Source organism: Idiotropiscis lumnitzeri, chromosome 11 (genome assembly GCF_059441095.1).
Source record: "Idiotropiscis lumnitzeri isolate Australia: NSW breed Sydney's pygmy pipehorse chromosome 11, RoL_Ilum_1.0, whole genome shotgun sequence".
Classification (NCBI taxonomy): domain Eukaryota; kingdom Metazoa; phylum Chordata; class Actinopteri; order Syngnathiformes; family Syngnathidae; genus Idiotropiscis; species Idiotropiscis lumnitzeri.
In genome coordinates this window covers 14366423-14393614 of record NC_142401.1, presented here as the reverse complement: position 1 = coordinate 14393614, position 27192 = coordinate 14366423, and the positions used below count along the sequence as shown (strand labels likewise).

Sequence of the window (27192 nt, the reverse complement as noted above, 5' to 3'; positions counted from 1 at the left end):
TAGCAAAGCAGCCCAAGCACACCACTGACATCACCATTTCTGACACTTGTTCGTTTGACCCCAGAGTGCCTTGATGGTCTTTAGATTTCACTGCACCCTGCAAAACGTCTGACACCTGCGCTGGTTTCAGTAAAGCAGCCCCAGATTATTACCAAATTTCCTCTTTATCCCCTTATTACTAAATTTGAATATTTTTTTGCATGAATAGGCTAAAAATAACTATTAGTTATCTGACTTATCCACACAAAGAGTGACATTGCAAGCATCCCTCAGTGCTGAGTGACAAGTCTCTTGTCCAATAACTGTGCCTGAAAAAGCCAGCCAATGACTTTACAGCCGTACAGCAATACAGACGGAAAAGGCCGTGCTTGGGATGTAGTAGTGTGTATCGTAAAGAGCTTACTGGTCTTGGCAGTCAGCAGAGCGTTGGGGGAAATGATAAATGTACGTATAATTATAATCTATATATAATAATAAGGGCTGGGATGGGAGTAAACAGAAGCTACACACTTTGTGTGTTGGTGCTGTTTTGTCAAGGGCCAAAGCCTATCATTATCGCATTTGTGAGGAACAGTTGCTGAATAATGGGTCGCGTGTGTGTTTGGAGGGGTAATGCGGCGCAGTGATTGGGCCCCTCCCAGTGTGTGTGTCTGTGCCTGCGCGAGAGAGAATCCTGACGACATCGAACATAATTCCTCTTTTATGCCTTTTATTAGTGTGGTGACATGTGAACAGCAAATTTTTCCGTAAGCGGGACTGGACGAGGACAGGCTTGAGAATGGCAATGCAAAAAAAAAACAAATTTATTTATATGCATAATTCAATGCACTTCAGAAATGAAAGGGAAAAAAAAGAAAGCATTTTTACTCAGCTTGAAACGGATTTTTGATTTAATGAAAAATAAACATTTTAAAAATACAATTTTAAATATTTTATTTAAAAAAAAAAATGTTTTAAGGGCAAAATTGATAAAAAATAAATCCTTTCAATATTAACCTCAATTGAAGAAATACATTAAAAAAATACATGTTTTCAATGTATTTAGATCCGACAAAAGACACAATCAGTTTTTCAATACAAAATGTGACTTGTTTTAAAATTATGCACGTTTTTCAAATATATGAATATAACTTTCCTTGCTAAATGTAACTTTTATTTATAAAAAATATTTTTTTACAAAAATCATGACTCCTTTTTAAAAATAAAAATTTTCACTATTTTGAACGTGTTGATCTTTAAAATTATAAGACTAAATGACTCTAATAAAATAGTTCTGAAAACAATTAGGTTATGATTTTTTTCTCTAATTTGTTATTTTTTAAAGATAATTTTAATCTGATGAAACATGACTGCAAATAACTGTTTTTTCTAAAATATTTGCTTTACTGCTGCATGTTTTCCTCATAACATTCCAATCACATCCTTGTACTTATTCATATCAATTTTCGTTTTATTACTACTACAAAAGGTAGTACATTTTTGTCCAAAAAATTAATTTTCCACCATGTTGAGAGTTTAGAGTCTCGAAATTGTATACATTTGAGATTGTGCTATGCAGTATTTTTGTACCACGCATGCACTGGAGAGGGGAGCCCTCTAATCTCGTTGCACACTTGAGTACAATGACAATAAAGGGATTTCTATTCTATTCTATTCTATTCTATTCTAACTAAGAGATGTTTTTTCCAGCAAAGGTGTTTTTCTTCCACACGTGTCTTTTGACCAGTTTTTACCTTCATGTTTGCCAGCTTTGTCTGTCCAAACCCAACTGTGTCTTTGCATTGTTGCCTTTTCCCGCATCCATGCACTCCACATGTGTTTACACAGCCCACTCCCCGATTCTTCATTCTACTCCTCCGTCACGGTGGCTTTTGTGCTCACTTTGTGGTGAGTTTTGTGTATCCCTTGTGTGATTTACTCCACAACTAGAGAAATATGGCGATCTTCTTCTTCTTTTCCACTGATGCACTTACTGTAAAAGTGTTCCTCCTGCCCACAATCGCTGATGAGTCAGTGCACGCACGTAAACACAACAAAGCACAAACAGTCTGGGAATATGTTTACATATGCAGCACGGTGGTGCGTGTGCGTGCGTGTGTGTGCGTGTGTGAGTATGTCTGCTCCTGATATCTGTCCCCCCCCCCCCCCCCCCCCCCCTGTGTGTGTGTGGATGTGTGCGGAAAAGAAACCCAATGCTGGGCCGCTGCGAGTTTCTGGAAATGAAAATGGAAACTGGCACCAATTAGGGAAACCAATAAAGTAACCTCAGTTCTATACGTTTGCCAAGTGGTGAAGGGGATTGGGACTGGAAACGGCTTCAGTTACATTCAGGCTCGAGTTAACGTACAGATAACATCAGACAGTTGTGTGTGTTTTTTTTTTTTAAACATACGCTATTGTCCTCTTTGAGCCAACACACGACGGACATAGTGTAGAAAGCATTTAGGAACATGTTGGGAATTGGTAAGTCTAGGAATACCACGAAATGGTGCAGCATTAGAAAAAAGTTCCTTTGTTAAGTATACACCACCGTCTACTGCATGGCCAACTACAAGTATGGCTGCCGTTACCGTGACGCTTAGGAGCAAAGGTACCCGTTTTGAGCAAGCCACCCCAAAAAAAAAAAAGAAAAAGAATGGAATCTGTTATCTCACACGGAGGCAGCGCCTCTTAAACTAAGCTGTTGAATTACTCAATTGTGTGTGGTGAAGCTGAGCCTCACAAAATGAAACTTTTTTCCTCCAAATTTTTTTTTCATATGCATGATGCAGCGCGAGATCGGTTCCCACTCAGTGCCCATGTCGGTGTGTGCCCTGCGACTGGCTGGCTACCAGTTCAGGATGCAGTGCACCCCTCACCCGTAGTCAGCTGGGATAGGCTCCAGTACCCCCTGCCGTGTGGAAGATGACACACACACACACACACACACATATACATGAGATTCAAACACAGAACTATTTGACTGTGAGGCAGACGTGCACACCACCCTCCCCCTGCTGCAAAATAGTTGACAACATTGCAATTGGCTAGCAGACCAACTCGGGAAAAGGCACGAGCTTCCAGTCCGCAATTATGCAAATATATGCACAGTCACAGCATTCTTGTGTGTTGCTTTTTTTTTTTTTTTCATCTTTTATCAAGCCCACTCTCACAATGACTCATGTGTCCGCTAAAATACTTTTGGACTGCAAAAACAATTCCCCAGTCGTTCAGACAGTAGTTTGTTTTTTTCTAAAGGAAGAGAGGAAGAGTCGCTAAACATATATATATATATATATATATATATATATATATATATATATATATATATATATTTAACATTTCCTTCCTCTTATGCCTCTTTTCTTTCACTTTCTTGTCTCTTGACTCTTTTCCTGTCATCTAACACCCCCCCGCCCCAAACCAACTGTCTCTCCATCCCTACCACTACCCCCTCTGTCTCCCTTCCCCAGTCTCTCTGGCATCTCAGTTGGACTCATGTGGGACTGATTGAGGCTGGAGGATGCAGACCTCATCAAAGCGTCAGTGTGGTCGAACGCGAGCGAGCGACGGAGGCTCCAATCTCGCGCTGGTTAATGAGCGCCCCACCCCCACCACCTCCGTCCCTCTCCTCCTGTTCCTCCTTCCTTCCACCCTCCCTCCAGCCGTGACATCCCTCCAGCGACCATGCAACACATCAGTTTAATCTTTCCTTCTCTTGTTGCGACCCCCCCACCCCACTTCCTTCCTCTTCTTCCCCTCCATCCTTTTGACACCCCTGTATTCAAATCTCCCCCACTTCCTACGCTCTCATTTAGGCCATTTCAATTGATTATGTTTTATGCACACGTGCTAGCGAAGACACAAATGTTTTGGATGAAAAATTCATGACTAATCTTTGAACTCCGCCTTTGGTTTTACTGCGGACAAGCATGAAAAATGCCACGACATGAATACAGTAAGCAAAGCCACTTTAAAAAAAAAAAAATCCAAATCCAGATGGCAGCTGTTAAAATTCATCAAGTACTTCCAAACCATTGTACGGTAATCCCTCTTTATATTGCGGTTCACTTTTTGCGGCTGCACTGCCTTGCAGATTTTTTATTTTATTTTACAAAGTACGTATACTGCGGATTATTGACTGTATCGCAGGATTTTGCAGTGATTATTTTTCCACACAGATTATTATTGCAGACTGACATAGCAATGCGTACGAGGCAGGAGGAAATCGTGCGTAAAAAGACTTTAGGAATCACTTCGCACTTTAAGGGAACTAAGCAACTAAAAAAAATAAAAGCAAGAATATGTTGTATGTGCCAGTCCTAGTCAAAATACAGAACTCTGATTATTATTTGTAGAGTAAGAATTAAAGAGAATAATCAATCAATGTAAAGGGGGTCGTCTTGTTGGGCGTAATCATTATCAGCTGCAGACCAGCAGTGATGTCAAAGCCAGTCGAACTGTGTCAATTGACAGATTGTTTGGGGCGATGGATTTAATCATTCCGTGTACACAGTGACTGAGATGGAAAACATACAAGCCGTCATCACAGGAAGTGGAGTGAACAGTAAAAGCGTGATATATCAACTTTTTAATGTCACTCAACTTGGTAAGTCACATGTAGATGATGATGTTTGGTATGTCGTTGTTAAATATTTGATGGCTGTATAGTGGTAATAATAATGAAAAGACGATCTGTCAGTAGCCTCAACTGACCTCAGACTGGGATGGAGGCTTACCTTCCAACAAGACAACCATGGAGTGGCCTCAGGACAACTCTGTCAATGTCTTTGAATGGCCCAGCCAGAGCCTTGACTTGAATCCGATCGAGCATCTCTGGTGACATTTAAAAATGGCGATGCACCAACGCCCCCCATCCAAACTGATTAAGCTTGAGAGGTGCCCATAATAAGTTTGCAAAGCACGTGGCGTCATATCCCCCCCAAAAATGAGGCTTTAATTGCTGCCAAAGGCCAAAGCTTATAAATACTTTGGTACATGTGATAATTTAGATGGTTTTTTTTTTGTGTTTTTTTTTTATCAATCATATCAAAACATTTTTCACGTTGTCATTATTGAGTTTTGTGCATGGTAGAATTTTGTAAGACAAAACATTTTATTTTGGAAGGAGGTATCACATACAAAAATGAGGAAAAAGTGTGAATACTTTGAAGACGCACAGTACTTGAAAATGCCTTTATGCCTTGTAGTTTTGCAAAAAAAATCAGCTTCATTTTAAGTGTAAAACACGTCGAAAAAAAACAAACAGACAAATTGCACATAAATGTGACTTAAAAAAACAAGGCAATTCACGTATGTGTGTCTCAATCTGAACACTAGGGGGCACTATTTAAAACGAGTACATTTATATACTCTGCGTTAACTACAAACAAATTAAACGGGGTTGCTTGTCTGCCTTAGAACCACCGTACTTGTATTCCTGAGCAGGAAAAATCAGCTTTATTGCTTGAATGCTATTCTTGACACATTTGGGTAAAGAAAGGTGAATTCAGTATTACGGGCCATTTGGTTTTGTCCTTATGGAGTCTCACGTTCTACATCCTGGTCTTTAACGACACGCTTCGAAGCTTAGCTAAACATTTGTCGTTGCATTCCTTTAATAAAGAGAGGAAACCAAAACCCTCGGAGAGAACATTGCTAATATAGTTCCAGCATTAAATTAGCCGTGTCCTCGCTCCCCTTTTCACCCACTCTCTTTATTTTGTCTAGCGGCCTGAGTGAGTGTGTTATATTATGTGCATATTGTCACAGTGCATTGATGACAGCTTCGGGATGTGTTTCTGTACATGAACCCGAGACGGATTGGTCGTAGCCGTGTTCATGGATGTACATAAAGAAACCAAACAACTTTACACCTACAAAGCAATGCTACACACAGTGCAAGGTCCGTCGATGACATGGGGCAGGTCGGGCGATTTTGTCTATCTGACTGTAGCGACTGTACAAAAGTAAAGAGAGGAAATCTCTTGTCGGTCACAGTTTACGCTATAGTGGCCTTAAAAGAGACAGAGTGGGAGTAGTGAGTGCGTAATGTACGGTTAAGCCACGTTTCCACCTTGAGGTTTACGTTCAGGTCCTAAATATAACATGATTCTGTTTCTGATCGAACTCAGAAAAGCTCTGATTATCTTATGTCTCTTAAAGATATTACTCCAATTATCCTTGGTGTGGGGTATGTTTTGAGTAATTATTCCACGTTGATCGGTTGGGCCACCAATAATAAATGTTCAACCTGTCTCTTTTTTTTTTTTTGCTTTTACTTGCAAGCAATGATTTGAGATGCATGCATTGGTAGCAGTCAGCCCAAATAGACTAACTTCACAACAAGCAGCAGTTTGGGAAGTTCTGAACTATTTTGTTGATGTAAACAAAAAAGCGGTTTTAAGCTGTTTGATGCCCCTCCGAGTTGAAAAGAATTACACATTTTATAATTAAAACAACCTAGTATTAGAACCCTTTGAGCAAAAGATATTTAAACACAAACAGTGCATCAACACGTGCAGAAAGACAGCACAACAATACTCACAGGCATATATTCTTTATCCTCTACATAAAAACATGAAAAATATGATATTTGACTAAATCAGTCACTTACAGTTGTTGTTGAATTCATCTTTGTTTGTCTGCATGACTGTATAATTCTGCCCCCCAGTGGCCAAGAAGCTGCAATGAATTCATTATTAGGCAAAAAATGTATTCTTTATTTTTAGGGGTGTCAAATCTAATTGATTAAATTATCAAATTAGTCGACAACTGTTTTAATAATCGAATAATCATTTATAGCCATTGTTTCGCTTTAAAGTTTCAGATGCTCTGATATGAGCCTTTCAACAGTAATTATTCTTTAATTTCTGTTGTCCTTCATGAAAGCAGTCTACACAATTATATTTTGTGTTTAATGAAAATAGGAAAGTCACAAACTTATGCTTTTACTTTGAAATATAAGACATGAACCAGCAACTGTATCAGTTTCATAAAAGTTAATGACAACATCAATTCCACCCATGTGATATTAGTTACATGTTTCTTGGCTCTTTTTTTAATCACTAATAAAATACCAAATAACAATAATAAGTTAATGTACTTTAATTGGGAAAAATCATTTTGTAATCCACTTAAATGCAAAATAAAATGTCATTTGATTATTCGACAGAATAATCGATTCTAAAAAATATTTGGTAGTGGCAGCCCTAATTTGATGATGTGATTAATATCACTATATAGAGTTTGCACACAAAAGGCGCTCATGTTCAAGGTGTTAGAAATGTGTGTGTTAGCCCTTCTTTAACTGTGTTTGTCTCGATAATGACAGAAGGCAATGACTGTAGGAAAGGTGAAACTAATGAAGGTTTACTTCTGTGTGCACACAAGTTACTCGACTCTCCATGCGTGCCGTCCCCTGTGCTGGAGTCTGCATATTCCGCCAGCAGCCTCGTCAACCTGAGAACACCCTAATGACTTCCTCGCTTTCTGTCTGCTGAGTGAAGTCATCCACTTTTCCATGTTGCTTCAAGTTTTGAAGGCTTGAAGGAAGAGCGAGAGCGTCAGAGGTTGGGAAACTAACGGAAAGGGAACAAGACAAAGCGCTAATGAGGTATTCTCGGGTGGCGTACATCCTCCTTGAGAGAACGCATGAAGCTTGCCCTCATTAAGTGTCGTATATGAAAAGTCAAAATGGAAAGGATCTGTTCCTGGGTTGATTCACTGTACCGTGGAAGCGCCACAGTGACTGGAAACATCTGAAAATTGCTACAATTTGGAGTTTTTGTGGAAAAGATTTTTTTTTCAATCAAAAGTTAAACATCAAACCAAGTGTGGCCCAACTTAGACGTTAAAATACCATCAATTTCGAGCAACAACGTATGCCCCAATTTGGGCCAATTCATATATCTTTTTTCACAAAATCATATTCTTGCTCTACAAATGTTTACAACATGTTTTAATCAAAGATGCAAGCAAACTTTTCCAATTCATTATTTTTTGGGCGCTGATTCCAAATCTTTAGCAGATCATGTTTTCATAATATACTACTACTACTACTACTAATAATAATAATACTATGGTGTATTTGTCTAGTAATATTTATGAATCAAGGGTTAGGTACTGCGACAGATGGATTTCTTTTCAGGAACATTGTAGCTATAAATTACAATGGATGGTCAAATCGGTATTGTGTAAGATTTTGTAGGTCAAACTTAACAAAAATAAATGTGCTAGAAAAAAAGCAAAGAGATTTTTGAAATCAGCATCAACAATGTGTTAAATGTCATATAAGACATCTCTGATTCAAATCTGTTGTTGACCAGTGTAACACCTTTTGAGATGTGAGGATTACGCACTGTAAACAGGCCCACATTCACCACGGCTGCTACGTTGGTGGCTTAATTTATTCCGTATTAGTGTTATGCTAAATGTTATGCGTTTGAGGTTTTACTTTTTTGGGGAGTGTACAGTCATCTCAGGTCACTGATGGTGTAGTGGTACACTTGCTTGTGTGTGGGCAGCGTGGGATCGGTTCCCACTCAGTGATGGTGTCGGTGTGCTCCCTGCAACTGGTTCTCGACAAGTTCACGGTGTAGTGCCCATAGTCAGTTGGGAGAGGCTCTGGCACCCCCCGTGACCCTGTAGAATAAGCGGTGTGGATGATGACACAAGCATCTCAAATAAAATACCTTCTTATTCCCACAATGCTAATGAATTCTGTCAGCTGCCTGAGTTTGGTCCCTTTTCTCGGCTTCTGTTTGCTAGTCTTGTGCTCGGCTGTCAGAATTCAAAGGAAGATTTTGTCGGATATTCCATCTGTTTTGGCAAACCTCCCAAATCCCAAACTAAGACTGCAAGGCTCCCACAGTGTGCTGATGTGTACCCATGAGCACACAGTAAATGATTGACACCTCATTGGTCCCATCCCATCTGCCTCTGATAGCTTGATCTTACTGGGGCGCGGTGGTTTGAAAACAGCAAACTCTCCCTTCACAATTTTAAAATGTTACGTTACATTCGCTTATTTAAATTCAGTATACCAAGTGCCACTTACCGTCATGGTAACAAACTCCAAATCCATACTCACCATTGGCCAAGCAGGGTTGGATGAGGGTTGGCTCACTTGCATAGACAGGGCCTCGCTCTCAAACGGCCTTATTTCAATGGGACTAGAAATAGTGTGCATTATCTGTGCTATTTTTTTCTAGTTGTATTTTGACAAAAGCTTGTCATAGAAATCTTATTCAGACATTTGGTCAGCATTTTAAATTTTGAAAAATGCCTCTGATAAAGGTTTGTTGAAAGTCCTACAGTTGTGAAATATCAATATTTGCGTTGAATTTTCATTAATGAGTATGCTTGACCAGTGAAAACTAAATGGACATTGGCAAAATAAAACAAGGTTTCCTAGGTAATGCTGTGGACCTAGAATGGATGTTGTTTGAATGACAAATGTTTTGCTGCCCTCTTGTGGCAAGCACACAGATACACAGTTGCGATGCGGACCTTGAATCACATCAAGCGTTCCGGATATAGCATTCTCGTATTGAAAATCATTCACGTAAATCCATTCATCCAGTTTATATTGTACTTGTCCTCATTAGGTTGCGTGTGATCTGGATCATGTTCCAATTGAGTGAGGGAGAGGCGGACTGGTCGCGGGGAATGAAAGACAAACATTTATATTCACATCTATGGACAATTTAGAGTTTTCATTAAACTAAAGAAAAATGTTTTGTGGATGCGGTGTGAAGTCACGTGTAGTACATGGGAAAACGATTTGGTAAATTAATGGTGTGTTAAAACACAACTGAATGTTATCTATAGAAAAAGTACTAGCAAAATAGCTTTTTGGGGGGGAAGCATCAGTTATTATCAACTTAGAGCAGAATCAGTTTGGTAAGTCTTTAAATGTAAATCTATTAATAGTTAATTTTTTGTACCATTGCTCTTGAGTTATTTTTAAATCGATCGTTTTATTTTTGTAGTTCCGCTTATTGCATTGTGGATGATTTATTAAAATTTTTAAAGAAACGTATTGCTTCATATGTAAAGTGCGCTGAGAGATTTCTGTTGTGATTTGGCACTAAATAAATAATAAATAAAATTGAATTAAATATATATATGTCTTCATTATTTACCTTAATAAATAAAATAAAAATAAAGATACAAATCGAAAGTGAACATACAAATCCACTACGGAAATGGGAATATGATACTTCCGGTATCTCATGTAAATCCCGTTTTAGCCCTCGGGCGCCTCCTGTAGTTTTGGATAATTACTCCTCCAACCAATGGTTCCGATGTTGCCTTTGAAGCTTTGTTTTGACTCCTCCCCTCAGCCAGACTAACTATGACGAAGAAGATGCAACCCACTTAGCGACAAACCCGCACGTATCGAAGCTGAACATAAAATAACTTTTTGATTTGGACCTTTAAAAAATCATTCAAGTGTTTATTTCGCCGTGTCGGTGCGTACTCAGGTGATGCGTTTCGTCAAAATAAATGAAAACATGGCGGTGCGAATGAGAAGGCGCCAATATATTATTCCCGTCATTCATTTTTGGTGTTCGGTCAACAGGCGGTTCGGGAGGTTCGCGGCGGGATGAGCGGCGACGAGCCACTGGGGAAGGAACACCGGAGACGGGAGTAATCTGCGGAGGAACATGAAGAGCGCCATGGCTGGGATAAAAAGCACTTTATTCGTCTGTCTGCATTTAGGTGAGCTACGATGATTTGAAATGGATTATTGAGTGTGTATGTGCGCGCGTGACCGTTTCACCACTCATCGGCCACGCGCATTTGCATGGTGGTGCAACGGATGCATTTGTCATATGATGCAGTCATCATGACAAAGATGCTTGTTGTCCAAGTACTGACGTGTTTGTTGCGTGAATTATGCAATTATAGCAAGCTGAATCAGATCGAATTTGGTGGAAGGGTCTACAGCATGCACAGTTAAAATCACAGCCAACATCTGTGCCTCAAAAATTGGTCATATTTACAGGGAGTTTGGGTCAAGATCCACACTCGTTGAATTTACAAAATTTTTGACGCCTGAAACCGTGAAAGGCTTGAATATGCAAATTTTAATAATGACTATTTAAATGCTCGAAATGTTAATGCAGTTGCAATACGGGAAGTTTTTTTAAATTATTATAATTTTTTTATGAAAGAAAGGATATTATGAGCATAGAGCGATTTTTTTTTTAAAGATGAAAAGTCACAATTTTATTCACAATGAAAGTTCTACTTGAATGAAGTATATTTTAAGGATAGAAAATTGGGACAGACCAGTGTCTAAGATTACAGGGGTCTAATATTACAAGAATAAAGTTATATTTTTCCTAAATCAAAAAATATGTGAGACTAAATTTGTGTTTTTCTGAGAAATTAATCTAATATATTTAAAAAAATATACAAGGTTGCATTTTTACAACAATAAACTAAACTTTTTTAAGAACAAGTCTTACTTTTTCCCCAGATAAAAATAATCACAATATTATGAGATTGGAGCGGTGGGATTTTTGTAGATAAAAAGTTGCAATATTGAAATATAAATTGAAAGACAAGCTGTATTTAAAAAAAAAAACAGAAATTTTGGAGAATAAAGTTGTATTTTTTTGTTTATAAAAATTCATGAGAATAAAGTTTCATTTTTTTTCAATGAACAGGTAATAAAAGAATAAAGATAATTTTTTCAGATTGTGTGTTTTTTAGTGATGAAGTTTTACACTGACTTTGTAGAATTTAAAAGTTAGAATATTAAAATAGAGATTTTTTTCAAGACGCATGTATGCTATTACAAGATTGAATTGATTATTTTTCAAGATAAAATGTTAAATTATTATGAGATGATTATTATTATCTTATATGATCTCATTATTATTATAATTATTATTATTATGCGAATGATTTTTTTCACAATAAAAAGTTGTACATTAAAATATTAGATGAATATTTTACCGATTTAAAATGGCAATTCATAGATATTAGTTTCTAAAAAGGTGAATTCAGTTTGAATTGCTTATTCCTCGAAAGAGTCTGCATTAAAGCGCTTAATTGATGCTGGGTTGGAGCAGCATACTGAAAAAGATCATTTGGAATACAAACCTTTCTCAAGTTTAACTTTTGGGATGAGTATGTCTTTCACTCCAAACCAGATACAAGTCCTTTGGCTTTGTGATATTTGCGATATCTCTTTCTGAGAACATAGCTGCCCCCTCGCCGTCCATCTTAGCCCGTCTAATCCAGACAGTGTTGAGTATTGTCACAAGCTGTAGCGTCCCTATCAGTCGCAACTCCTGAGTCCCATGTTAATTAGGTCTCGATCCGCTTAAGCCTTCCCGCTCAGCCACATGTCATTATCCACGGGCGTGTTGTGGTGACGCAGCGGCTCGCCCAACCGTTGCTGCATGTGTTTCAGGCCACACATACTTGAACACACACGTCCAGTCTTTCAGGTTTGTTCAGGTGGTAATCTATTTGAGGTGAGGTCATAGGTAGCACTAAAAAACATTTGTTAACCAGTTATGGTGAATGTATTCGTATATTTATACCACTGCTTGCAGATTAAGATTAAAACCCACTCCAGGGAGAGAAGCTAAAGTTAAATCATGTGTATGACACTGAACAGTCATCGTTGATGTCTTTCCCTTCTTTGTTTTATTTTACGGTTCGCATCAACTTTTTTTATTTGTTTGCACACTAGATGGGTAAATCCGAAAGACAACTACTTCTCTGAGAGGCTAAATACAGTACTAACATTTACCACATGAACCGCTAACACTAAGTGTATGAAATTGGATTAAACCTTAATCAACTGCACAATGTTTTGCACAACATTTAAAAGGTTTTGCCGTGCGAAAGTGCATACAGTTCAGTTTGCTATGTTCTTTCGCGGCCTCACGCGCTTCTGTCTTTATGTCTTCCGTTCACAGTGCTCCAGTATGTGACGTCCCGCGAGGTGACCGTACCCGCAGGACCTTTGTACCGCGTGGCCGGCTTTTCCCTTTCCGTGCCCTGCTCCGTCTCCGGCTACGAAGGCCCGCGTACGCAGAACTTCGAGTGGTTCCTCTACAGGGACGAGTCGGAGGGCAGGCAGATGGGAGTGGTGTCCACCAATGACGAAGGCTTCCCTTTCGCTCCCTACCAAGCGCGGGTGAGGAATGGTGAAGTGAGGGTGGAGCGCGACTCCGGCGACCACGCGCGGCTGGTGATGCAGAGGCTGCGCACGGACGACCAGGGCAAATACGAGTGCTACACGCCAAGCACAGACAGCGTCTACCTGGGCTCCTACAGCGGCTCGGTGGTGGTCAAAGGTAAAATGTCCAAACGCACCAGACACTTTGTTAGGTACAACTGCACAATCTTGTGTAGGACAGTGAGCCTATGTCAAGAAATCATGGCGAAAATACACAAAGATTGGATGAAAAGTAAATGAACACAAGGGCAAAAACATACAAAAATAAATGAATAATAATTAAATGTGACAAAAAAATTCAACGACAATAGAGTATTAGACAAAAATATCAGAATGTAGAACAATCTTACTCTTCCATGAAATATGAGCACAAATATGAGCAAAACATATCAAAAGACAAAAACATAATATCAAAAATACAGAAGAGACTAGAATGGATTGAAAAAATATCAGCATCAACAATTTTAGAAAAAGTAAAACACATAAATATGCGAAAATATTAGACTAAACAACATAGGAAGAATATAAACAAATACACTAAAAGATTAGATGAATGATACACAAATGTGAGAAAAAACTATAAAGTAGTGTACAGTAATCCCTCGTTTATTGCGGTTATTGGGGACCAAAAACCATGAAGCAGAGGTTGACTATTTTTATTATTATTACTATTTAAAATGTTTATTTTTGGGGGATTTACGCCGCTATTATGCCGTTGCGACACCCCCGACATTCAAATTGTGATTACGCTGTAACTTTGGCTAATAACTATGTTAAGGTTAGATCTATTTATTTTTTTTATCCTCAACTTGGCTCTCCTTTAGGAGAATCCAGCGGTGCCTCTTAGCCAAATGTACAATCCTGCTGCATGAATACACTTTTACAACTGTTTTAAGCTAAACCTTAACAAAATTTTAACATTTTATTTGCCAATGTTTCGTCATCCTTGGCTTGCTGAGCACGCTCCGCTCACAGCTTCTGAACACAGCTGTGTACTTTCCACTTTTCCGGCTTGACTCTACCTGACTGAACGGCACATTTGAGTAACATTATGAGTTTCTGAGCTGAACCTTGTTCAAAAGTGCCGTTCGTTTATTAACGTGGACAAGCCTGGAAAGACACAACAAGGGAAGATGCTGGGTCAACTCATCTCTTTGAAACAAAGTGTCTTTCTCCAATATAACTTCCCATCTTAATATTCTTTTTTTTTCCTTTTTTGATTAATATTTTGGAAAAACCCACAAAGCACTGAAGCCGCAAAACGTAAATCGCAAAGTGGTGAGGGAACACTGTATATATAAAATATGCACGCTAGATGAAAAAAATATGAGATCATTATATACAAAAGCATATTAAAAAAAGAGTAAAAACACACATGCGTGTCATCCGTAAGACTGCAAATCAGGTAGCGCACACCATCTGTATTAATTGCCTGCCACTGGCTGCTTCATTAGGTACAATCGTATGATCTTGGACAGTAAGCCTTTCCCCCAGAGAGTATTGCAGCAGAAACCTTCAGTTTTGATTGGCACCGTCAGAGAGGTATTGATTTACTAACAACGGGCATATTCTTGTGGTTGTAATGCTAAGTAGGGAACAAGTATCTTGGCTCATTTAAGTCTCTATGGTGTGATGTTTCTATAGCGTATTTTAAACCAGGTAGTCCACATTACTACCAAGATGCCATCATTGTCAAACTGGTTACATTTTTTCCAACAGCTTGGTCACAACGCTGAGTGTTAGATTCCATTTGAAAATCAAAATGGCACCTGTAATGTCCCATCTTGATACTGATGTTAGAACTGAAATGAAGAGCATTGTACTGGATTTAATGACAAAGATGTAAGAATTCAAGGCAATATATATATATTGCCTGTCAGAATAAAGGTAAATAAATGTGTTTGACCTCATTAAAAGTACAACATTTAAAAGCATTTACAAACAAAAGTGTTAGAGTTAAACGTAAAGTGAAGAAATAAAAGTACCACATCTTACTAAAATTACTAAAAGAAGATACAGCGCAGGATCATCATTTTGAAGTAAATAATTAAAAAAAAACATTTGAAAGACCTTAATCAAAAGTATGGGAAAAGAGCATAGTTTTAACCTGCATTTATAAGCATGTACACTTGGGACTGTCATCACTTCTTTTTGCAGCTTATTCCATAAGAGAGCAGCATAACAGCTAAATGCTGCTTCACCATGTTTTCTTTGAACTCTCGGTTCCACTAATTGACCTAAGTCTGCAGAACTCAGAGCCATTTAGATTTACAGTCCAGTAGCAAAATTGAAAAAAAAAAAGCTCATTTCACGATTTGATTAGAGGTGTCACAGCATGCATGACGTCACTCACATCATAAATGCTGAGTTTGAAAGCAAATAATCAGCTGTAGCGTCGGTTACTGAGTAATATACACCCATACAGAAAGAATGATTAAATTCTCCAGTTCCAGTTAGATCCTCTTCACTTTACATTTCAAATAATAATTCCTCTCCACGTCACCTTTTGGGATTGGAGTAAAGTTCCGGTCAAAATCATTGCAGCTTTTTAATGAGGAAGTCCAGTCAGAAGACCGTTACAACTACTGTACAAAAAAGCTTGGATAAGCTTCTCAAATAATTTTATTGTGAGACCAACTGTGCTGGCTTCATGGAATAAAATGTCCCCCTTTTGTCCACATACAGTCATCCCAGACACACTCCAGATCAGCTACAGCCGCTCCCTGACCGGGCAGCCCCTCCCGGAAGGCGCAGAATTAACTCTGACGTGCTCGGCCAGCATCAGCTCGGAGCAACTCACCCACCTTTCCATCACCTTCGGGAAACGTGGTGGCCAAGCGACGGGGCCCGAGCTCAGCACTGTTCGCGAGATCATCTCCATTGACAAGCTGCTGGGTGTGGTGCCAGGGCTCACCTACAAGAAGCGCTACAACGACGGTGACATCACGCTGGAGAAGCGCAACGGAGAGGGCGGCCAGGACCAGTACATCATGAAGATAAGGGTGCTGCAGCCTGAAGACACGGGAGCTTATTTCTGTGAGGCCGCGCAGTGGATTCGGGACCCAGACCAGTCGTGGCAGAAGATTGCACACAGGACTCTGGACATTGGCAACCTGACTGTGAAGCAACTCTGTGAGTATAATTACATTCTTTTGCTAAAAGTTAAATTGGACAGTTTGTTAGCAATAGTGATCGACCGATAAATAGACCGATTATCGGCCGGGCCGATTATTAGTGCCAATATTTGGCATTTTGCAGATTATCGCCATCTCCCTTTTTTTTAACTTTCAAGGCCGATAAATTAAACGCTGTTTATTTTGGCTCGCTGCAGTACACTGCGCTCTCTCTCTGCTGTGCTCATGGCCCTGCCTGCAGAAGCAGATTGTCCCGCCCACACTATCTGATTGGTTACTTGTAGCAGCCAATCAGCAGTAAGTTGCCTGTTTGCTCACCTCAAGTCACACGCCCAACGGAAGAGGTTCCACGACCATAGGAAGGAAAGGAAACAGACTTTGCTGAAATTTTAATGAACGTCTGTGTACTACAACTTACAACTAAGATAAAACTATTTGCGCATGTAGTAAACTTTAAATTGATATTTGTTTTCATTGCACTACAAGACATACAGCTGAGCCTGGCAGCTCTGTGCACTTTTTGTTAGATTTTTAAACTAAGTTGTCTATTTTCTAACATCTTAAAAAACCTCAATAGGTTGTAAATCCCTAAAGTTGATTAATAAGTATGTACTTAAAGGCATTTAAACTAAGTTAAGTTTAGGAGTTTTTATTTTTCAAAATTTTGACACAATTTTACTCCTTTTTTTCCAACAAATGAATATCGGCTTCAAATATTTGTTATCTGCCTCCGTGACTACCAATAATCGGTATCGGCCCCGAAAAAAGTTTATCGGTCTATCCCTAGTTAGCAACCAGCCTAGCTGTGGATAGGTGAAAAAACATGAAGAGGTGAATTTGTAAATAGCAATACGCGACTACGTGCAATTCTCTCGGAGGACGACCTTAGTAGAGGAAATGTTGAGGCAACTCTAATCGAGCACCATTTCAGTCAATACAGTGGCACCACAAGGCACTATAAATTTAGAGTGCTGTTTTTTTTTGTTTTTTTATTTGAGCACTGCGCTGGTTAAGTGACTTTTAAGTTGATGATGGCTGCTGTTACCAGACTGGGTGGTCTGAATAGGTACAAAAATCTCCAGAGTTAAATGTAAATGGTTTCAATAAAATGCTTCAGTGGTTGGACCAGATAAAAGGAAGAGCATTTCTGAAACCACAAATCCCTCAAACTTGGATGGAAATGAGCAGCAAAAGACCTCACCATTCGTGCAAGCTAAGTACGGGAAATTGAGGCTGCGGTTCACACACACGCTTTCTTGGAAAAGCAGTTTCTGGACTTGGGTTTGAGGTGCATCTCAGTTTCTGATGAGATATTCAGGTGGCTGGGGCAGACTTTGGAATGAACATGTCTGCGTGGATTCTGCATTCAGAGTCATGTTGGATATTTTATTAATACACTTCAGGCCCCTTGTTAAAAGTTATTACTTCATTAATGAAACCTGATGAAAGTAGTTCATCCAAACTTCATGCTCTCATGCTATTTTTGAGCCTAAAAGAAATCTATATATTTTTATATGTTGGGTTGTTTCCATATTGATGCTAAAAATGTATATTGATATTTGATGTCTGTGATTCATATCTTGGTTTTACAGCTGTCCTGTCTCCAGTTACAAACAGTAGTAGAGAGCAAATAGTGTTGACAAATATTGCTTTCACAAGCGTGACAGCAGCTTTGAGGACACAAAAAGTGTACTTTGTGTTCAAGGTATGTGTTTTACTGACATGTTGCGATTTGTATCTGTGTCCTAAGTTAGCCTGGGCTTGCAGCGCTGCTGGCTACATTGGACACTTTCCAGACTTCTGAGTGAAGCCGTGGCGTGCATGTATGTTTAGTTTTTGCCTACTGCTTGTTTAGCAGGCTGCCGAAAACTAGTTGACAGCTGTTTGGTTCCCTGGATGCTCCTTCAGCTCTTTGCCCACTGGCCAGTTTAGGGGACTCATAAAAGGCCGGCGTGAATCCCATGACGTGCTCCAAGCTCAGCTTTTTCTCTCACGTTGATGATGATCCTGCTGAATGTGGTGGGTCGATACCAGCTGGAGGCCAGCCCGTTGCCTCGCAGCCTGGCTCGCTTTGTACGCCTGAAAGCTTTCACACGGATCTAAAGGATTAAATATTCTTTTCATTCATTGCACTTTTCGACATTTGGGATTTGTTCTTTCCTTCAAGTTTGCCAGCTAAGCTACTTAGAAGTTAAAAGGCACCAAAGCAAACCTATGTATTCTCGGAACTAAACACACCCCTTTTCTAGGTTGTATAGCATTCAGTAGATGTAGGTCGTATACGCAGTTGTACCCTCACTAATAAAACGTACTGAATGGGAGTTGAATCAGGAACAATGCCTGCATTATGTTGCCTGTGTTCGCTCAGCACCTTCCCCTTTTGTTTGTTAAGACAATGCATCTGTTGTTATTACAAGTGCTTAATTGAGGACTGACTATCAGTTTACCATATATTTGCAAGACAGTGTTTTGAATGGCAATCAAAACTGAATTTTGGATACAGCTTTTGAACTAGAAATGTTTTTCGTTTGCTGTTAGCCCATTCAACAACATGAATCTGTGTATGGGGTGCATACAACAGACAATTTGCCAAATTTCCGGGGTTGTCTATCTATGTCCATCTATTGGTTGATTTTTTTTTTTTCTTCCCCCAAGCTTACCGGTTGCCCACAGTGAATTGACACTGTGTGTATTTCAAACAACTGATTAGCTTTGTCTTTAATTCCGCTATCTCAATGCTAATGCAAAGCATTCATGTTGAGGTGCTATAGCCGTTTAAGGAATGGATTGACGACAAATAATTCATCAACACACTTAGAATATGTAACAGGATTTAGTCATGTATTTTTTTCTCCTCTGTGATGAATGCCTGTTAGTAGTGATGTGAGGTTGCAATGAACTTTATACTGCTGCACTGCCCCCAAAATGTGCAGACCAGAAAAAGCAGAATAATGACCATTGTGTTGATGCATTGAGTTAAAAAATTATATTGTGTTTCTTTTAATTACCATATGTCATGACTGTTTTTATGAGTTAACAATATTATGGCTCATGACTTTTTCCTCATTTAAATACACATTACAAAGTTTTTTTTAGGAAGGCTTGAATGGATTGATATTTCCATTTATGTCAATGGGAAAAGATAATTTGTAATACAAGTGTTTTGAGTTACAAGCATGGTGACAGAATGAATTGAACTCTTGTCTAAAGACATTGCTGTGTTTCACTTTTCTGTTTTAATATTTTAGATGAAAGAAAATATTGCTGGCGTTGGTCGTGTGGAATCCTTGTATCTCCAAAATGATCACTTTTCTGGAGATACCCATCCATTAACATAAAAGCGTCAAAGAGCGCAAGTCATCACAAATTAGATTGGTTGAAAATTTGTAAAAATACCACCCACAAGTGTGGCCTAACAATAGTGTAGATACATGAAAAAAATGTTACATTTAGCAAATTGTGGTCGGAAAATGTTTCTTCCATTGCTGTGCACAAAGTGTTCTAAAAGCTCAACTAACCAATAAGGCAGACATTCAAGCTCACTGTGCTAGCCCGTGTGCTAACTTCGTAACTTCAATAAATTCAATCCAGTCTTTTTGTTGCATTGATTTGATTAATGCTGCCTGGTCTCAACTTCTCCTCTCTCGCCCAACAGCTGAGTCTCTGAGTGTGACGTCATCGCCCCAAGGGGAGGTGACCCTGCAGGTTGGTTCACCTCTCCTTCTGACCTGCGAGGTCAATGGGCTGCCTTCTGATGTAAACTCGGGCATGCAAGTCCAGTGGATGAAGAGGGGCTCTGCGGGTGGCGAGTTCGTTGGGTCTGGAGGCGTAGAGGTAAGACTCTTATCGCATGCCATTTTTATGAGGGAAGTGATGAATGGAACTGGGTCATAATTGTATTACCATTCTCATTTACAGAAGTCGAGATTACTTCCTCTACATAATAAACATTCTGTGTCAACTGAATTTATTGTTTTAGCATCCTATTACTGGAATGGTTCAAAAAAAGTTGTTTAGTTGTCATTCTTGCGTTCACACATTTATTCAGATCCTCACCAATATAGCAAAATAGTAAACTAAATTGAATTCACCTTGTCGCTCAAATTTGGTAGCATGCTAACAGAAATGACACGTGGGAATGGTCAACTTGACTCAAAAATTGCAGCTTCAAATATATATATATATATAAGCAAATGTGTATTGTGCAGCGTGGGTTCGCTACATTTTTTGTATCCCTGTTCATACTGAACCCGCTCAACAAATTTCATGTTTCTAATTTAAACTGTGAGCCGAATTTTTTTAGAAATCCCCCATGAAATTGCTTAAATGATGGCCACTTCCCGTGTCAATTCCAGCATGGCTTCTCAAGACTTTTTTTGCGTTTTGTCCATGGCAGACATGCCGACCAAATTTCATGTTGCTTCATAAAACTGTCTTCAGATGCTGAATTTTCAAAATTTTGTCTTTGAAGGATCCTTGCACATTGGCGAAAAGGTTTCCACTTTAAGCCAAAATGGCTGACTTCATGTGTCTTTTTTAGTGAGTCTGCTCCTGATAGAAATGGCAACAAAACTTCCTGCCACTAAGAAAATTACATTTTCCAAAAATCCCAAGACCAAGTTTGTCTTCGAAGGAGGAAATGGGTGTCAAATGTTTGCTCCAAATCCGTTAGCTTTTCAGGCATGTGTTTTTGAGACTTTTTTTGTGGCTTTACTCATCAGTCAGTCCAACAACCCCTAACTTGGGTAGTAATCGGACAAAATCTGTACGAGTAACTTTTGGAGGGAAATGTCTTTTAAGGCATTATTTTTTAGACTTCTGTTGTTGTTGTCTTCTCAGGTGGAGGTGGCCCGAATGAGCCCAGACGGCGTCGTGAGCTGGGGAGATGACGCCAGCCGAGCCAGCGGCGGCTCTATGGAGAAAGTGGCAGATGCAAAGTACTCCCTCAAGTTGTTCTCGGCCAGGCCCTCCGATTCGGGCGTTTATCGCTGCATGGTGAGCGTGTACGCTGGACGCAGGAACCCCGCTGCTTCTACGCCAGCGACACTCACGCAGAGGTCTAAGGGCGTCACAGTCAATCTTAAGACCAAAGGTGAGACGCCACAATCGATTTTCTCCGTGCGCGCACCAAGGCAAAGTAGTCCGTCCTCTCCTACCAAGGTCCAAGCTTGTTCGTTTTCAGGGCGCTGCCAGTTAAAATTCTCGACCAATTTTTAAATACAATGACTCTTATCAACTGTTTAACGGGAGACCCACAATTTGCAATCCGGTCGAGTCTGATGTCATTGATATGATCGTTAGATAGATTGAATACCACGATTGACGATTTTCTTAACGATCAAATGCATTTTTTTGATAATGAACCTATTTATCATGCCTGACTGAAGCATAAAGGTTTGCTTAATACACATTTCTTTTCTGTAGATGTTGTTGTTTCCGCGCAAGCTCAGCTCGCTCCAGGCCCTCTGCTGAAACGGGGCTGCACCATCACCCTCCTCTGCACCGCCACCATCACCACCACAGGCCCCGCCCAGGCTCAGGTGCAGTGGCTGCAATGGCCCATCCCCGACCAGCAGATCAGGTCACCCAAAAACACCACGCCGGAGCCGGCCCTCCCGGTCGAACCCAAACTGGTCGCCACTCTCAAGTACGACGGCGTCGTGGAGATCTATGGCAACGGCAGTGAGGTCAGCGTGGAGCGGCTGTCCGCCGTCAGCTACCGGCTACGTGTCCACGGGGCCACCATTGAAGACCAAGGCATGTACGCGTGCCACGCTGAGGCCTGGGGGCAGGATCCGCATGGAGGCTGGTACAAATCTGGGGTCAAGGCTGAGTCCAATGCAGTCACCGTCTACTTGTATGCCCAAGGTGAGACATTATTTGACATAAGTCCCTTGTTGCATTTGAATTTGTTTCCACTGCTGCAAGCTGGAGAAATCTGAAGACTTGCCAAGTGGTAGCCCAAAATTAGCTTATTTCAAACACATGTTCTCGCAAAATATTGTAAAGTAAATGAATTATGTCCAAGCTAAAAGCCTGTCATAAAACCTTCAACTCTTCAACAAAACCATTGATGTCTAAACTGCTAGCAACAAAAGTGAGCTCACACCTAAATGTCGACATTGGCCCAATTTGGAGTACCAAACAAGTATACAGAAAATTTGACTTGTATAATGAAGCGACAATAGAGTAGAGCACTCAGGAAGCACTATATGTGTATAAGGAGAAATTAGCTGCTATACTTAAACAATAATCAAGTAAAATGAGCCCTCCATATTTGTTATCTTGTAATGTGCACTAAGAATGTACTGGCAACAAAAGTGAGTACATCCCCTTGTGAAAATGTCCAAATTGGGCCACAGGTGAAGATAAAGTTAACCACTAATAAAACAAAAGTAAAATTTGTCCTGTTGACTGCTCCTTAGTTGCTGACCTCCTCTTCATCCCGCTGGTGGTGGGCGTGTCATCCGCCCTGCTGGTGGGCATCGTCGTCATCGCGGCGGTGACCTGCTGCTTCATGAAGCGTCTGGCCAAACAGCGAGATCGAAGGTAGCCGCCGTACTCGCCGTAGCTACCAGGACGCCATTTAGGGTGGATGACCTTCTTACGGATGCCAAACCTTTTCTATATGTTGTTTTTCTTTCTATAAACGTGTTACGAGGTCACCAGCGCGCTCTCTGTTCTCCATCGATTTCTGTTTGTGCTTCGCTGACCAGATGTTGATTTTTCTCATGAACTCAAATCGTTGCTCTTCATCCAAATGTTCTTTCCCTAACAAACCACATGAGCAGACTTGACGCAACGGGAATGGAAACAAGACACTTTTTGTTGACTGAGGGACTCGTAGAGAAATGGAAGCGCTACATGAACCGCACTGAGCTCAAGTGTGTTTAATATTGTTTGCAAAGAAGCTAAATCTTCAAATTCTTTGCCAAGGACTCAAATAACAAAAAAAGGGAACAAAACCACTTGGTGTATTTGCTCAAGTAGTGGCTGTTTATTTGCAGATAGTTTTGAGTTTTTATTTGAGAGCAGGCCTCCAGTATATTTGGACAAATAAAGCTGGAGTTTGAACACTGCAGTCGTGCCTGCCTCATAGCAAACAAGTGTTCTGCCTCGATTTTTAGTTTGCACTTGCTGAACGGCTCAATGTGACCAGCTTCTTTTTTAACCTGGTTCTCATAGACAAGTCTGGCAAAAAAAAAGTTCCTCCTTTGGACACCTGGCAAAACAAGGCATGGTTTTCTGCGACTAGTGCTCTACTACAAGCTTCTGGTTAAAATTGAAAGTTTCTTGTAATAATAATCCGATTTTCTTCTTGGGGAAAAAAACCCCACAATTTTTATACTGCCAAGCCTCCATCGTTCTTATCTTTCTTGTGTGACATATTGTTTTGTTTTTTTTTTACTTTTTTCCTTAAAAATATGACTGATCACCTTATTTTTCTCAAAAATGACTACTGTCTTCCCAAATGTACATACTTTTTCTAGAAAAAAAAATAATATTGACTTATTCAAATCAAGACTAACTGCAAGTTAGATTGCTCTTGTAAGATTCCGACTTCATTCTCATAATTGGCTTTTGTTTTCGCTTCAAAAAATATTTAATGTATTTTTTTTTATGTGACTTGTTCATTGAGCAACAATTTAAAGATACCACATCATAATCATCACTTTCCACCCATAGTTTTTAGTAAAACAACGATGCAACTTTTTTTCTCCCCAAAAAATTCTAACTTTGCTCTTGAAATTTCAAGTCTATTTTCTTGAAAAAAAAAAAAACCGACAAGCGTTTTCTTATAATATTACAACAACAATGACTTAAATGTAATATATTTTTTTAAGGATAAAACAGTAATCTCAAATTAGGCCCATTTTCTCTCCCAAATCTGTCTTTGTTCACAATTATTAAAAAAAAAAAAGAAGTTTCATCCCAAAGTATTAGTATTAGTAGTATATATAAAGACCTTAGTTTGTCTTAATATCTTTTATGACTTCCAACCTTTATACTTTGCCCCTCCCGACCCAACTGGTGCTTTATTGTAACATGACTTTGTTCTCACTTTTTAAACTTTGTTTTTTCCTGAAAATTAAATAAATAAATAAGCATAATCTGTGCAGTAGATGGAGTAAATAATTCTCCCGCTGCACATTATTTTCTTCAAAGCATCCGACATACATAAAGCCACTATTTGAGGAAATACGCATGTTTCTTTGTGTTTACTTGAATTGTGCTGGTCTTTTTTTTTTTTTAATGCGCGTTTCATTTTCAGCTGGCTTCAAGTGGCTGAGGGGATACACATTGTGTTGTAATGGGCAATTCCCTTTGTGTGTTTTTGTGTGTACATATTATTGTACAAAAAAGTTACGGAGAAACTATTGTCTTCTTGCACTGAACACTTGCGTCTCAAGCCTCTGTCAACACTTGAAAATATGAAGGACGATTGGGGGGGGGGGGTCCTTTCTGCTTGTGCTGTATATTTTTTGGCAACCTCTCCTAAAGCCTGCTATGTTGCTAAATGTTGCTCATGAACATTGGGGAATCCCGCATAAATAAATGCAGCATCCTGAGCCACTTTGCTCCAGATCAAGCACTCAAAGCTGATTTTTTTTTTTTTGCACCCCCACTCACACTGGCACAGATGTATGATCTGAGCACGCACAGCCTGGCTGGACTGTGGGTGATAATCCCACTTTAGAGCGGTGCAGTCACATCTCAACCACATGTTAATGCAACAAACCTTTTCATGAATCCTTTGCATGGTGTTCTACCACTGTCCATGAAGGCATCTTTAAAATGTCTCAAGGTGCTTTTGAGAAATAAAAAAATAAAATGAGAAAATTGTCATGTTCTCAGGTCTCACTAATTGGTGTTCAATGCTGAGCTGCAGTTGCAGAATGTTCTAGAAAAAAACACAAATGGTTTGCCTCGTGAATTCCACGATTTTGGTGGCTGGGAAAAAAAAAAAAAATGTTTTTGCGTCATTAAAATTCTCTTCCAATGTCGTAAATCACAACCTCCCCACCCCGACTAAAATGTCACTTTAATCTGTTCATATTCAGACTTTGTATCTTTAAAAAAATGCCATTATCCTTTTTTCTTGAAAGATTTTAACTTAGTCTGTTTTCCTTCAAAAACTAAGATGTGTAACTTGTAAAATAACAAAAAAATGTCTCCATTCTTATAATACGAGCAATTTTTTTTCTTGAAACAAAATGCCATTCCGATCTCATTCCAGGCTACATGACTTTTTTGCATCCAGAAAAAAATACTATTCTTGTAAAACTGCAAATTTGTTAGCCTCTTTAGTAAGATTTCGACTTTTGCCCCCCAAAAAAAGATTGATCTCAGAAATTTTTTTCTTTTTTTATATAAATCCAATTTAAGATGATGAGAATGCATTTCTCCAAGAATTATGGTTTTAAGATTGAAAAAGCATTAACTTTTGGTCTTACAGAAATATGGCTTTAATTTGGTTAAGTACAACTTTTTTATGTTAAAGTGACTAATGTGTTGAAATTCAATCTTGGAAAATAAATGCAATTTTACTCTTGCAACCTTGTAACCTTTTCTCTTACCATTTTGGCCTTAAATCTTGTAAAACGCTCTTTTAATTTTTCCCCAAAATGTTAGTACATCCATGGTCTTCTTTGCTCTGACCCTGTGTTTTGAAACAATTTCTGATACTGCTTATGATCAATTACAGCATCAATAAGAGTGACTAGTAGCGAGACTGATGCCCAATCGTCAGGCTACAATGGGTTAAGCTGTCTGTTATGTCCAATCAGACAAGCGTGAGCCCTTGAGTAGACACTGCTTACAATCAATTACAGTATCAAATAATATAATAGTCACAACTCAGATCAATTGCTATGACTTATTATTAACTTCAGGATCGCGGATCGTCGGCGACTTACATGGACAACAAACACTTCACTGCGTTAAACAAGCGGCACATTTTATTTAACCCACAGTATAAAGTGTACAAGCAAGCAAGCAAGCAACAATTGTATTTCAGCTCATAGATTACATGCAAGACATAAATCTCATTACCGTGTGCTGGAAGGACGGAGAGCCCCGGCGTCCTCAGTAATGCGAGCAAAAAATACGATGCTGGGCGTCCGCGCGTAAAACCCTCAGCCGACTCTACTTTCGTTTTGCCTTCGTCACATTCTTATAGCCAATATTTCATCCCAACCCCTCCCGTTCGAGTGCGCTTTGATGGTTCGCATGGCCCTTCGCACAACTTTGGCCTCTGCCAATCCTCACTCCCTTTTCGTTATCAACTGTACCTTTTCACATGAGTCAGACATTCCTGGTGCTTAGGCCCTGTACGAATTCTTTCCAATTATTCCCGTTCTCATAACACATAGATACAACCTGTGCAAATTCTCATAACACATAGATGTAGCCTGTGCAAATTCTCATAACACATAGATGTAGCCTGTGCAAATTCTCACAACATATAGACACAGCCTGCGCAAATTCTCATAACACATAAACACAGACATCTACTAACGCGTGCATATAGGTATAAAATGGTTATTATGCAGCATTTATGTGGTAAAACAACATTAATAAACCATATTTCACTTCATTCCACTCCTGGTGTTTTACCACCAATTGATGCAAACAGGTTCCACTAATTTATTAACCCGTTAACGTGTTGTTCCCAATTATCCAATATCCACTGAAACCATGGTACATTATATGAGTGAGCAAAGCAAAACCAATGATCCTGTAAAACATTTACCACCACATGAGTCAACATGTCAATGTGCGTGGTACAATGGATTTCTCGCCTGGTATATTCATTTCCAATCCGGCGGACATATTCAAAGATATGCCCTTCTTCTTCTAAATTTAAAGTTA

The 27192-nt window shown here is 39.4% G+C and overlaps 1 protein-coding gene across 4 annotated transcripts in view; it reads left to right on the top strand.

The window, feature by feature from the left end:
- Positions 1–25171, top strand: part of igsf8 (immunoglobulin superfamily, member 8) — a 49625-nt gene extending 24454 nt beyond the window's left edge. For 2 of the 4 annotated variants that reach the window (XM_088309650.1, XM_088309648.1), the window contains exons 5-11: positions 10565–10704; positions 12924–13304; positions 15872–16318; positions 19976–20154; positions 21160–21412; positions 21745–22188; positions 22746–25171. In XM_088309650.1, coding sequence (XP_088165776.1) covers positions 10650–10704; positions 12924–13304; positions 15872–16318; positions 19976–20154; positions 21160–21412; positions 21745–22188; positions 22746–22873 — 1887 coding nt within the window. In that variant the 5' untranslated portion in view covers positions 10565–10649 and the 3' untranslated portion in view covers positions 22874–25171. Of the gene's footprint in view, positions 1–10293; positions 10467–10564; positions 10705–12923; positions 13305–15871; positions 16319–19975; positions 20155–21159; positions 21413–21744; positions 22189–22745 lie in introns of those variants that run through there. The other 2 variants (XM_088309646.1, XM_088309647.1) reach the window with 2 other exon arrangements.
- The last annotated feature ends 2021 nt before the right edge of the window (positions 25172–27192 follow it).